Source organism: Sapajus apella, unplaced genomic scaffold (assembly GCF_009761245.1).
Source record: "Sapajus apella isolate SASKATOON/1434 unplaced genomic scaffold, GSC_monkey_1.0 scaffold4, whole genome shotgun sequence".
NCBI lineage: Eukaryota > Metazoa > Chordata > Mammalia > Primates > Cebidae > Sapajus > Sapajus apella.
This window is the reverse complement of record NW_022436944.1, coordinates 35,246,682-35,260,760: the sequence shown is the minus strand read 5'-3', so window position 1 is coordinate 35,260,760 and position 14,079 is coordinate 35,246,682. Positions and strand designations below refer to the sequence as shown.

The 14,079-nt window shown below is 33.1% G+C and overlaps 1 protein-coding gene across 11 annotated transcripts in view; it reads left to right on the top strand.

The window, feature by feature from the left end:
- ATP2C1 (ATPase secretory pathway Ca2+ transporting 1) overlaps positions 1-14,079 on the top strand; it is a 165,313-nt gene that overhangs the window by 99,918 nt on the left and 51,316 nt on the right. For all 11 annotated transcript variants that reach the window (XM_032266721.1, XM_032266728.1, XM_032266743.1 and 8 more), the window contains 6 exons: positions 616-691; positions 3,721-3,787; positions 9,991-10,115; positions 10,969-11,066; positions 13,146-13,241; positions 13,337-13,426. In XM_032266721.1, coding sequence (XP_032122612.1) covers positions 616-691; positions 3,721-3,787; positions 9,991-10,115; positions 10,969-11,066; positions 13,146-13,241; positions 13,337-13,426 — 552 coding nt within the window. The remainder of the gene's footprint in view (positions 1-615; positions 692-3,720; positions 3,788-9,990; positions 10,116-10,968; positions 11,067-13,145; positions 13,242-13,336; positions 13,427-14,079) is intronic.

Genomic DNA, 14,079 nt, shown 5'->3' with positions numbered 1-14,079 from the left:
TCTTCTTGGCTAAAAGTATTAAAGATGAGTTCTCTCATTTAAAGTGCTTTTTTATTATAAAAAGAAGTTGCATTCTGTGCATGTCATGCTCTCCCCAAATTATCTGGATTTCTCAGGTAACCTGCCAAAATTCCAGTATGTGATACAATGTGGGAATTCATTCCAAGAGGTGTGGCAGTGAAGGGATGAATAGAGAAGAGGGTTAGTGGGTCAGCAATCCTATGGGATTAAAAGACTCGGGTTAGTAGCATGTTTGTGGATACAGGAAGGGGAAAATTGGAAAAGTAAATGAGAGAGCAGCTGATGGTAATGAAGTCCTGCAGAGGTTGGTGGGGGGAGAACAGATTTTTCCTCAAAAGGAAGCATAGGGAAAATGGACCTTTCAAATAAACAGATTTTTAAAAATCGAGAATTTTTATTCCTTACTGTGTGAACTTGGGCATTGTGTAAAATCTGAGTCTCAGTTTTCTCAGGGAAGGTGATACTTACCTTCACTGGGAGAGTTGTATGGTTGACTTAGGAATTGCATTGTCAAGGACTTACCAAGTCCCTGGCACCTGATAAAGCTTAGTAAATATAGCTAATTGTGGTGACACTCTTCTTCAATTTATCAAGGCACCAAAAACCCCTCTGCAGAAGAGCATGGACCTCTTAGGAAAACAACTTTCCTTTTATTCTTTTGGTATAATAGGTAAGAGAAGAGTGAGTATGTATATATCTTTTAGTTTTCTTTTTTGAATGTGAAGGGTGGTGTTATTTTAGTTTTATTTGTTGGCCTTTTTTTTTTTTTTTAATTTAATACTTTTTAAAATTATAAGACTAACTCCTAGGCACTATTCATTTCGACAAAGACAAAAATAGAATTCTGTATAATTTTTGTAATTAGAAAATATTTCTTTAAGCATTTTAGTATTTGTCCTTATAGTCTTCAACAAAAATGTGGTACTATAGTTTTATGGACTGCTTTTCTATTTTTGTTTCACATATCCTGTCATAAAACTCTTGTCATTAAATTGATACATAAAACAAATGTAAAGGTTGTATAGTATTCCATTTTGTGGGAAAATATAATGAGACCTCTGTTAGACATTTATCTAGGTTTTTTTGATCATATAAATACTACTTCAGTGTGGGTATCTTCTTGTAAATACTTGTCTTTTTTAAGGAAAAGTTCTTAAAATAAAATTAGTCAAAGGGGATCCATGTAACTTTTAAATTTTTGGCCAACTTTAAGTGTTGTCATTAACTCCAACTGTAAATAAAAGAGTTCTCATTGTTTGATTTCCCAGTTCGTTATTAGGGAAACTGAATGCTTTGTCATGTGTGGGTTGTTTTTATTTTACTTTATGACCTGCCAATTTCTTTTGTACCTTTTCCTGTGTCTTAAATCTTAGATGGATAAAAAGCTTTTTATATGACTAGATTATCAGTCTTTTTGTTGTTTAAGTGTTTTTGCTTTTTCATTTAAGTTGCCTTTAGGGATGTAGAATAAACTTGATATGAAGGCAATATATGTATTTATTTATACCTAGTGTTCCATTATTGGAACACTAACCATGTTGGAGTTATTTGTATCCTACTGCTCAATGTCTGATTGCAAAAATACAAAAAATTGCAACCTCAGGCACAAGTGGGTTAAAGCACTCCCTTTTACTTGAGATTCTGTTAGCACCCTCCTATTGATAATCTCTGCAGTTAAGGTTGTTTTGTTCTGTTCCTAAAGATTTTCCCAACCTCATGGTTATGAAAACATTTATTAAAACATTGTTGGTTTTTTTATTTTTGACATTTTACTATTTAAAATTTATTTTAGGACTGGGCTTAAGGTAGAGTTTTAACTTTTTAATTCAAGTTAATTATCCTATTCTCTAATCCATTCTTTATTCATTGAGTTGAAATCATGTTTTTATCACACATTAAGCACTTGCATTAATTTTGGAGTCTTTTCTCCCTTAATTTTCTTACATGTTAATTATTGCAGCTAGTTTAGTATTTTAAGGTCAGTAATTCAATTTTTTTTTTTTTTTTTTTTTTTTTTGAGGTGGAGTCTGGCTCTTGTTGCTCAGGCTGGAGTGCAATGGTGCAATCCTGGTTGACCGCAACCTCTGCCTTCTGGGGTTCAAACAATTCCCCTGCCTCATCTTCCTGAATAGCTGGGATTACAGGCGCAAACCACCACACCCAGCTAATTTTTGTTTTTTTTGTATTTCTAATAGAGATGGGTTTCACCATGTTGGCCAGGCTGGCCTCAAACTCCTGACCTCAGGTGATTGCCCACCTTGGCCTCCCACAGTGCTGGGATTATAGGAGTAATGCAATTTTAAAACAATATTTCTGTTAATACAATATTAGTTGAAATAACTTCTTAAGTATTAATTTTGTTTATCCATCTATCTTTGTTGTAAACATAAAGTAGAAGGTGGGAAGATATTTTAGTTGTTTTTGTTTGACTGGTGTGTGTGACCTCATAACTACTTTAATTTGATTATTGCTGTTCATTTTCTATAAGTTTTACAGTGAATTTGATAAACTGAAGGGCATTCTAGCCAATTAAATCTTTGTAGTTTCTATTAGCACTATACCATAAAACCATTTCAAATTTAGTAATCAATGTTTCAACTTTATGATTATCTGGTTTTATGTTAGTGTATTACATTGGACATAATTTTTCTTGCCAAGGTCAAGAGCTAGATCAGGGTCAGGATTTTTTTTTTTTGTAAAGGACTAGATAGTAAATATATTAGTCCATATGGTCTCTGTTGGAAAAACTTAACTTTGCCATTAGCATGAAAGCAGTCATAGAAAATATGTAAATAAATGAGTGTGGCTATGTTCCAACAAACTCCATTTACAAGAACAGACAGGAGATCCGCAGATTATAGTTTGCTGACCCCTGGCATAATTCTTGAGATGTAATTTTTTTTTTTATCATGATAGTATTTCGGATCGGATCTTAGAAGGTTATTATTTGGATAATCTGTAGTTATCCAAAGGCAAAAAAAAAAAAAAATGTCGTAAATGTTCATATTGATTTACAATCTTGAGATTGCTTTGTTTTTTAAAACCTCTGATGCATCTGTATTTGTTTTTTCCTCACAAACCTGCTTGTGTGCTTCCCCCTATTCTTTTCAAAGATAAATAAAGCAAGGAGTATTGGTTTGTATGATTTGTAAACTTTTTAAATGCCATGAAAGTAGTAATTTTTAGATGTTAATGCAGTCGTAGGTGCTTAATGTAAGGTACATCACTTTTTGAGCCAAGTTCTAAGTGTTTCTTTGTATGTAGTACAGATTTACTGTGAAGTGTTTGGATATTGCGTTATGGAAAATAAAATTCTAGGGTTTTGCATATTTGATAGTAAATAGACGTATATGTTTGCTGCTGCCATCTTCTTTTTTTCATTGTATGAAAATACTGGTACTTTTTAAAAAAAATTATCAGATATTGTTCCTTAAGGATGGGTGGGAGCATTGTCAACCAAAGGTAAAACTGTGTGTGTGTGCATGCATGTGTGGTGTGTCTGTGTACACGTGTGTGTATGTGACTGTGCATAGCATTCACATTAAGCAGTGTTAACTTTAACCTCCCCAGTTTAATAGACTTTTATAAAATCTTGTAATTCTGATCTAATATGCCTTCCATTTTGTGTCTAGGGTCAACTTGTTCTCTTTTAGTTGATTTTACATAAAAGAGCAAAGTAACTATTTAATTCTGTTTCAGGAATCATCATGTTGGTTGGCTGGTTACTGGGAAAAGATATCCTGGAAATGTTTACTATTAGTGTAAGGTAAGTTCCAATACTTTATAATTGGAGTCTCTCCTGCTGCTTTTATTTCTTTCTCTAATGACATAGCTTACCTTTTATTATGAAAGTCAGTATTATATGGAGCCTATAAGAGTATAATATTTCTATGTAAATAGTTCTAAAGTCGTATATTAAAATTACCTCTAGAAAAATGAAAATGTATATATATGGTAATGAAGAAAACCCACACTAGATGTCTGGAATTACTAATGCGTTATGGCATTTTTATATGTAAATAGACAATTAAGGATTGTCGAATTGAAAACTAGCAGCATGAAAGAGAAAGTTCATAATATAGAAATTGAATAATCAATTTCAGAGGAAAGCATAACATTTAAGACATAGACAAATTTGAAAACAAAGTGAAAGAAACACATCCATGAGATGGATTGTTGAGAAAAGGATCAGAGAACAAAAAGAGTTTTTAGAAATTAAGACTATGATTGCTGAAATTAAAAATTCCATTTTAGGGTGTATTATAAACTCAAAGAGGTCTCCCCCCTAAAAGAGGAAAAAGTCTTAAACAGAATGAGAGAAAATGATAAGAATAATTTCAGGAAATACCATTTCTAACTAATTGGAGTTTCAAAAAGATGTAAGGAGAAATTACATAAGATATGACACACAAATATTTTCTTAAGCTAAGGCAAGAAGTAAGTCTTTATAGATTGAAGGTATTCACTAAATACCAAGCAGGATGGAAAAAACTTCAACCTTGTTACATAATTGTGAAACTAAAGAAAGAAAGGTCACCTACAAAGGAAGGGTAAGGGTAACTAGGCTGGCATCAGACTTCTCATTAGCAACTGCAATTTCTACCATAGGGTCTTCTTAGGTTCTTCTAAATATTCCAAGTCACAAGACTTTCCCAGACTGCATCTGATACCTGTGTCCTAAACGCAGCAGGGTGATTTCAGACAACCTTCTGCGAGTCTGCAGCAATTCATGTAGCAGTTCACTCAAGTACAAGGGGATAAGGTCAACCTTGTGAGTGTGGGATCTACTTTGGGTTAAAATGTCTTCTGTTCTATAAGAGACATATTTTGAAACGTGTTTCCAGATGCCTGCGAGGGACATGTCTAATTACAAGAGATACTACACTCGAGAAACTCAAAGCTATAACTTCCTATAAGATAATTATAACTGTCCTGGTTCAGAGAGATTTTATTAATCAGGGGATCCTTTAGTCATAGCAGTATTATCCAGAAGCATACTTGACATGCTATTCTTATGAGGTCACTAGGTGAATAGAACTAGAGTTAATCAAATTCAGAAGGGGAAAACTATTAACTCTTCATCCACAGCAACATCAGATTGCATTAGAATACAGTGGAGCAGTGGTACCAAATTATGTGGGAAATGATCATAAATTTGTAAATTAGGCCTAGACAAAGGATCATTCCAATCAGTTACAAATAGATAGGCAAGTACTCTTAACAATTCATTTCTTGCACATCCTTTTTTTGTTTTAAAATGAGTAAAATGTTCATTTAACAACTTTCTAACTATAGTTAGAAATTATACTTCTAACTAGAAGTACAAAAGAAGTTATATTTTTTCCACAGCTTTGTAGGTAATTATAATTTCCAAACTTTGAATATTTCATGTGATTTGATATGTCTGTACAGAAAGAGTAAGATGAAAACATTTAATAAGATTAGATCTAATTTGCAAAAAGTGATACCTGACATTTGTTGTGTGCTCTTGCAAAGAGTGCATAGGACATTTCCACAGCAATCAAAAAGGTAAAATATTTTTAAACTTAAATTTCAAGTTTCCTCTGCTGTTCCTTCTAATTCTAATACCTGGAAATATTTTCAGGTTTTGATTTCTAGATGTAATGTGTTTGTTATATATACACATATTTTATCCTTAAACATTTTTATTTTTAACCATTTAAACAATATGATCAGATTCAGCATGATGATATCGTCACAGACTCTGTAGAAGTCCTCTATGTAAGATTAACGTTGAGATTCCTAGTGCACCATTGTGAAAAACCAGTTAAAGATGGTATACAACTATGCTTTAGTGGGATTTCCTGTCAGTTTGGGATCATAACCATATAAGAAAGTAGCTGTTCTTACAAGGATGGCTCCAAGGAAAAAGACTGGTTGACACAAAACCTTGAAGCCAAAAATAGGAGATCAGTGTTAATAATATTATACATAAAGAGGTTGTAAATCCTTTTAAAATATTATCTGCATATTTAGTAACAGCAGCCATTACAAGGCCTTCAAGTGCCTGAAGAACAACTAGTATTCAGGTCAGTCGGTTATATCCCTGAAAAAATCCATTCTTTGATACCAGTTCTCCATCATAAATGTATACACCCATTAATCCAAATATACCTCCAAAGAAACCAAACTGAATGTTTCTTATCCACACCGATTGTTTAAGATTTTCTCAAAGTAAACCCCTGCAAAGCCGTTTGAGAAGCATGCTGTGAGAACAGCCATGAGCCCTACAAATTGAGAGCCAGCGCAAAGTTCTTAGAATCAAGCTGAGAATCTGAGGGCTACTGTACAATAGCAAGTCCTGCCATCAGAATTACTAGGGTTAGCCACTGGTATACACCCAGTTTTTTACTAAGCAGAGACAAAGAAAATAATGCTCTTGTACGAATTTTCAACTGATGTGTGACCAAGGGCAGCCTTTGCATTTCTTTAAATTCCTGTGGCTTCTTAAGTTCCAGGTGCTGGTCGAGTGGATCCGTGCCTACCACTCTTACCCAATCTTGTGTGAATTCCTGCAAAACACGGGTGAAAGAAAGAAAGATGATAATAGATATAACAAAGGGCAAGAACTTATTTAGGCATGTAAGGAAAAGAAATCCTGGTAGACATCTGTTGTAGGCGTAGGAAATAATATTTCATATATTAGAATAAAAATCAGTGTCTTACAAAAGGAAAAGTCAAATAGATTACAAGGAATCGGTGGAACAAATAAGTAAAAAGATATTTGTGATATAGTAAAGGAACGTATATTTTTTCCTCAAGGACGTGAAAGTGCAATTTGAAACTCTTGGTTTAAATTTGTGTTTAAAAAATCCATGGGTTAAATATAAAATAAAAATGGGGAATGAGTTTGAGATATTAAACATTGACATATTACCCATTGGATCAATTTTTAGTTTTTAAGGATTTGGTTTTTTTTTTGTTTTTTTTTTTAGTTCTGTTTATACAGACTGACGTATCATAACTTTTATTCTTTCTTCAAGGTCTTCCAAAAAACAAGAAACTTAAAAATTTTTAAATAGAATAAAATTCATTCTGTTTTGCAATTCTGTTTTGCAGTATGGGTCCACTGGACTCTTTTATAAATACAAGCTACATTATGGAACCTTAATGAACCTGTTTTTTCTCTTTCTTGAAGTATTTTATGGTATTTTCATCCTAGGAATTATTTTAACAATTACTTGCAAGAGTGCTAAAGACGACTAAAACAATAAGAAAGCAGAAAAATGATGGAATCATTGAGAGGGTTGATGTAATAATAAAATAAATTATCACTATTCTCTTACTCTTTAGTTTTCTTATTATGTTGCCCAAACTATTGCGTTATTTATGAAGGTGTGAAAGAAGTCCACAGTCACAGTCTCTAGATTTGTTCCTTGTAGTTTTCATTGAACAAAAGTGAGAATTGAGAATTTTTCACTTTCTACAATACTGGCAAAGAGAATAATTGACAGAGAATACTCATTGCAATTATTAGACAAATCAGAAGATCATTGCAAGGTACCAAATAGAAGCACTGTAGGCTATAATGATGTGGGTTGAAATTAATCATATAAGTGAAATTTCAAGACTATGAGTTTTTGGATGACGATAATCTAGATCTTCTCAAACTCCTTGATTTTGATGAGTGAGTAGTCTCTTTCTAAGGACAAAAAAAGAAACAGGTATTCTTTTCGGTTATTTTGCAGCAAGGACTCTATCATGTAGTAGTTTTCAAGCAACAATCTGGGCCATCTCTTTTTGCTAAACGAATGTATGACCCTATTTAATTCATCTTTTGTAATGCTTATTTACCAGCATTGACTTCATATTGCTTGTAAGTGGAGAAATGATGAAGGCTGGTATGAATATGAAGGTAATTAACAGGAAATAGATTATGCAGAAGTGGAAAAATTCATTGGATTCATCATTGTAATTGGTGTTTATAAATCTAAAATTGAAAATGTTTAGCAGTTATGGAACAAAGAAGATAACTTCTCTTTTCAAAACAATTGGGAGTCGTCATTGTTTTTAGAAATGTTACAATTTGACAGAACAAATGTAAGAAAGAAGAATTAGACTGATAAACTAGAGCCTGTTAGAAATATTTTCTTTAAATCTGAAATAAGTATTTATAAGATAAATACATTCCAAGTTCACCAGAGACAGTGAATAAGAAGTTCATTGCATTTTAAAGATGTTACTCATTTCAAGTATAGATACCTTGAAGTCCAGGAATAGTTTTGGGTTATCATTAAAATGAAAATTTAGAGTGAAGTTTTTACAATTTATTTATTCCTCTGTAAAGTTTTGCTAATATGACAAATATAAAAGATTGAAAAGATTGATTGCATCTAGATTGTAAATGATGATGCCTATTTTTCCTTAATGGAAGCATTTAAAAAAGGAAAAAAAATAGAAAAAAGAGGATGCCCTTTGAGCTAGGCACCTTCTCTTTGAGAATTCCAAAGGAGAAAAGGAAGTTTTAATGATAACATACTTTTTTCTTGACCCTTCAGTGTATACTCTTCAGCAGTAATATTGTTGCTCATTTGCTTTCAACTCTTCAGCAATAATATTGTTGCTTATTTGCTTTCAACTTTTAAAATCAACCAGTAAATCATGAAAAAGTCAATTACAGTAATTGAAAAGGATGCTAATGTACTAGATTATGCAAAGAAAAAGTTGATGGCCAGGCATGGTATGTCACACCTGTAATCCCAGCGCTTTGGGAGGCCAAGATGGATGGATCACGAGGTCAAGAGATTGAGACCATCTTGGCCAATAAGGTGAAATCCTGTCTCTACTAAAAATACAAAACTTAGTTGGGCATGGTGGCATGCGCCTGTAGTCCCAGCTACTTGGAGGCCAAGGGAGGAGAATCGCTTGAACCCGGGAGGCAGAGGGTGCAGTGAGCAGAGGTTGCATCACTGCACTCCAGCCTGGCTATAAAGTGAGACTTTGTCTCAAAAAAAAAAAAAAGAGAAAGTTGGTAATGAAAATTAGGAAGTAGAAGCAGCAGAGGGAACAGTGGTAGAATGAAGAGTAGGATTGCTTATTTGTAGCAGAGTCAAGAGATACTATTTGGAATGGCACAAAGAATGACTTGTTATTTTTTAATTATAAAAGGCAAGAGTGAAATAATTTTTTAAATTGTGATAAAATACACATATAAAACTTTTAGTTTTAAAGAGTTAATTTGGTGAAATTAGGTACGGTCACAGTATTTTACAACTGTTAACCACTGTCCAAATTCAGAACCTTTTCATCATGCCAAAAGAAAACCCTGTACACATGAAGCAGTCATTCCTCAGTTCTCCTCTTCCCCTAGTCCCTGGCAACTACTCACTAATCTGCTGTTTCTGTGGATTTGCCTATTCTGGATGTTTCATATAAATGGAATGATATAATATGGGACTTTTTATATCTGGCTTTTTTCACTTAGCATAATATTTTCAAGGTTTATTCATGTTGTAGATATATTAGTACTTCATTCCTTTTTGTAGCTAAAGTAATACTCTATTGCATGGATGTCACAATTTTACATTTATTAGCTGATGAATATTTGGCCTGTTTCCATCTTTTGGCTATTGTGAATAGTATTACTGTGAACATTCATGTACAAGTTTTTGTTTGAACATTTGTAGTTATTTGTATTTTATAGATGAGAACAGTAAACTACAGAGATGGATTAGTAAGTAGCCCAGGATCACACAAGTAAGAGATGGTGAAGCCAAGGGTACAAATCCAGGCAATTTGATGTCAGAACCTGTATTTTTAATCAGTGTGTTTAACCTGGCAGCCACCAGGTATCCTGTAAATGTTCATCAGCTTTCTCTTCCTTTTGAGAATTTTATTTTTTAGGTATTGACCATGTTAATTTTGCATTATATTAAGCTTTAAGTAATATCCAATTTAGATTGTTGCTGTTTAACCTACATTTTAATACTTTGTATGTATTGGTTACAGTTTGGCTGTAGCAGCGATTCCTGAAGGTCTCCCCATTGTGGTCACAGTGACGCTAGCTCTTGGTGTTATGAGAATGGTGAAGAAAAGGGCCATTGTGAAAAAACTGCCTATAGTTGAAACTCTGGGTAAGTCTGTGTTAAGAGCATTCCTATGCAATGATGTGTAAGTTTATGTCAATAGTAAACCATCTCAGAGTTTTACAGTTTTTGTCCTAGAGATTTGCATAATGATGTTTGGTTTATGGCAAAATTAGATATGGTTTTAACAACTGAAAAAGGCAATTAATAATTCCTATCCCTTAGGTGTGAGGACTTGAAATCTTTCTACATCATAGTGTTTTAATGCTTAAATCATGTTAAGAAAATCCATACAGTAACTGAAATTTTAGAGTAAATTAATGGAATATTTTTCTTGTGACATGTCAAAGAAGATAATGTATTATTATAGATCCCAAATGTTGTACTTGAGTTGAATTTGCCTGTAAGAACAGTAAATATATAGTAGTTACATTGCTATGACAAAACTTCATGTGCAGTGTGCTTTGAAACTCCAAAAATGTACTGAATTTGATTTCTAGTTTGTATTTTAATATCTTCTCCATATATGAGAAAGTGAAATACTTTGAAAAATCCTGACTGTAGAAATTATGTGGGTTTATATTTAGGAATTCTGCAAACTTTCTAGAAAAGGTATTATATAAAATCATTACATAAAGCTAATGTGAAGTAGCTTTGTAGAAACTAACTGTATATAAATAAATAAGAAAATGTCAACATCTAATTTTTATTTTTAATTTCAGAAACTGCACCTTATGCTGAAGCAGGCATAATGAGAGAAGTTAATCTAAAATTACCAATGAGTTTGATCTCTATAAAATTCAGAGAAGTAGGACAGGATTTTAGTCTTTGATTTGTTTTTTAAGTAAACCTATATTTCTCCTTGATTCTTTTGGTGACTTGTAATGATTTAATTCTTTAGGCTGCTGTAATGTGATTTGTTCAGATAAAACTGGGACACTGACGAAGAATGAAATGACTGTTACTCACATATTTACTTCAGATGGCCTGCATGCTGAGGTACTCTATAGGTTTTTAAAAATTAAAAAGCAAAAACAGTATGTCTTTAAGAAACATGATGTTTAACATTCCAAACAGTTCCAGTGTCTTACCTTCAAAAGGGCTGTAAATTAGTAGTGGAGTTATTTTTACTCTCTGTGATTCTACCAAGACTTTGTCTCATTCTGCTTGTACACTTGTTTAATCCAAAAACTTTGATTCTTCCTTCACATCTCTCTTTCAGTCACCTCTTCGTCCATCCATAATCACATCCTGCCAATTTTGACTTCTTAAATAATTTTCCCAGCCATCTACTTTATAGCCAGCTTCTTTAAGTTACTGTCATTTCTCACCTGCCATTTTGATAAAGCTTCTTGACTAGTCTTTATCCATTCTTGCTGCCCTCACTCCATAAGCAGCTTGAGAGATCCTTTTAGAACCAAATTTTAAGCATGTCACTCCATAAATTAAGGTACTCCAATGGTTTTCCTTGTGATCAGGATCCTGAACTGCGGCCCCTCAAAGCTGTACGTGTTCTGTCCCTTATTTTCCCCTCTATCCTTATATGCTACCCTTTGTTTTCTGTGCACCAAGTATACTGGCTTTATAGTTCTTTCCATGTGACAAAATTATTCCTACTTTAGGAACTTTGCTGCTTTTCTCACTGCTTAGGATAATCTAATGCCTCTTCATCCTTTGCACCATAATTCCAGGCCACCTCTTCAGAACACCTAGAAATGGCCCTATGTTATATGTTTTCTTAGCATTTTATATTTCTTAGGCCTTATCTTAGGTAAAATTTTCTGTCCCTTTTCCCCATTATAAGTTGTAAAAGAGCATGAACTATATTGCCTAGCACAGAGCCTGCTTCATAGTAATAAATACTTGATAAATGAATGAATGAATCATATTATTTTAGCAATTATATATTGATATGTTGACAGTCTTTTAAGTGCACATCACTGTACAGTAGTCTTCCTGAAGCTGGTTATGGACAAGTTCTAATCCTACTCAGTCTGTGCAGGATTTTTGACTGGAACGCCCTTAACACTGCTTATGTTGGGTACAGTAATTTAAAATGTGTTTATAGCTAATTCACTGAGAAAAGTAAGTGTTAGACAAATTGACAGAAGTTGCACTTGGGTTTATTTACGTCCATTTTACATAGGTTTTGAAAAGAGACGATATTTACCGTATTAGATTTGGTCAAAGATAACCCATCTATGGTGGTGACTGTGCCCTTTCTGAATGATTCAGGAGGGTTATTGGCATTATGTGTGCTTATATGTTCCAGGTATGGAAGGTAGAATATTAGTTTTTCTTTTGTTTTCAGGTCATGTTATATGTAATGCATTAACTGTTTGTTAATTGTTTTATCTCTAAATTGTATCATTAAACATTTTTTTTTAATTTTTATTTTTAATAGAGATGGGTCTTGCTTTGTTGTACAGGCTGGTCTTGAACTCCTGGGCTAAAGTGATTCCCCCACCCCAGTTTCCCAAAGTGCTAGGATTATATCTGTGAGCCACCACGCCTGGCCACTAAATTTATGTTTTTTACTGTGAAATTTCCTTTTGTTCAGCTTGGTTTGTTCTAGACATATGATATAAATATCTGGTTTGTCTCTGCCCTGATTTTTAAAATCGGTGTGTAATATGCTATGTTAAAGTAATTTGTAAGTGCTAGTGTGTATCTCAATGTCTCTAAGCCTGCATGTTTGCAAAAAGAAGACTGCTTTTGTCTAGGTCACATGTTTGTGTTATATGTTACATGTGGTAATGGATTTGAGTTCTTTTCAAACTGTAGTATGCTATATACATGTAATACCATATAAGTTTAAGCTTATGTATATTTTCATAGCTTAGTCTTTTAATAGTATATTGTAAATAGAAACCAATGTCTTTTTAATCATTGTGATGAGAATTAGAATCTATATTTCTCTACTAAATGTCCTTTTTTAAGACAAATTTTAATGCTTTTCTAAACACTTTAACAGTGTCAGTATAAATAAAATGAACAGAACTCATAATAGTTTTGGGGTTTTATAGGTCTTGTCACCACCTACTGTTTGTATTATTGATCCCACTTTATGATCTTTAGGTTACTGGAGTTGGCTATAATCAGTTTGGGGAAGTGATTGTTGATGGTGATGTTGTTCATGGATTCTACAACCCAGCTGTTAGCAGAATTGTTGAGGTAAATACTTTTTTTTTTTCCTCAAGAAGGTGACTTTCTTTATAATAACTTAAGACACAATAATAGGTTCATAATTTTATGTGTATTTTTCTTAGGCGGGCTGTGTGTGCAATGATGCTGTAATTAGAAACAATACTCTAATGGGGAAGCCAACAGAAGGGGCCTTAATTGCTCTTGCAATGAAGGTACGTACCTAAATCTCTTCTTTGACATATGAGACATTACCCTCACAACAGAACACAATGTCATCAATTTCAGTATTACTAGTTTTTAGGTATTGAGTGAAAAAAACTCATAATATTTCATTGTTTTTACTTTCTTTTGGGTACCAGTTTTATTCATATAAATATAAAGCATAGAGCTATTTCAGTATAACCTTATTGTTTATATGCAAGTTACAAACTAATGAGCAGTCATTGATTTCTTAGGAAGAAGTGTTCCCGTCTTCCATAATACTGACATCTACATGTGAAATACTTTATAAATGTGTAAATACTGATAAATACTAACTTTTGAGTGAATAAAAGGCAACATTCTTCAGTATTTCTATGGAAAGATAATAACACAGTCATGGGAAAATAGCTTTCTTTTCCCAGTCTTTCCTTTTTCTCCTTTGTTAAGTTCTCAAAATGATTGTAAAGTTATAATTTATTTTGGGGAGAAGTCTCAGTTAACTTTTCATCTGTCCCAGTCTGTCTTCTTATCCCCTAAGTCTTATATTTGGTTCAGTGAGAAACCTGTTAAGTTCAGCCTATCATTCGTAAGAAAAATAACTATTCCTGCTTTTAAGAATATTCAGGGAAAATCTTGATACTTGTGTAAAGCAAGAGGCTTCTAA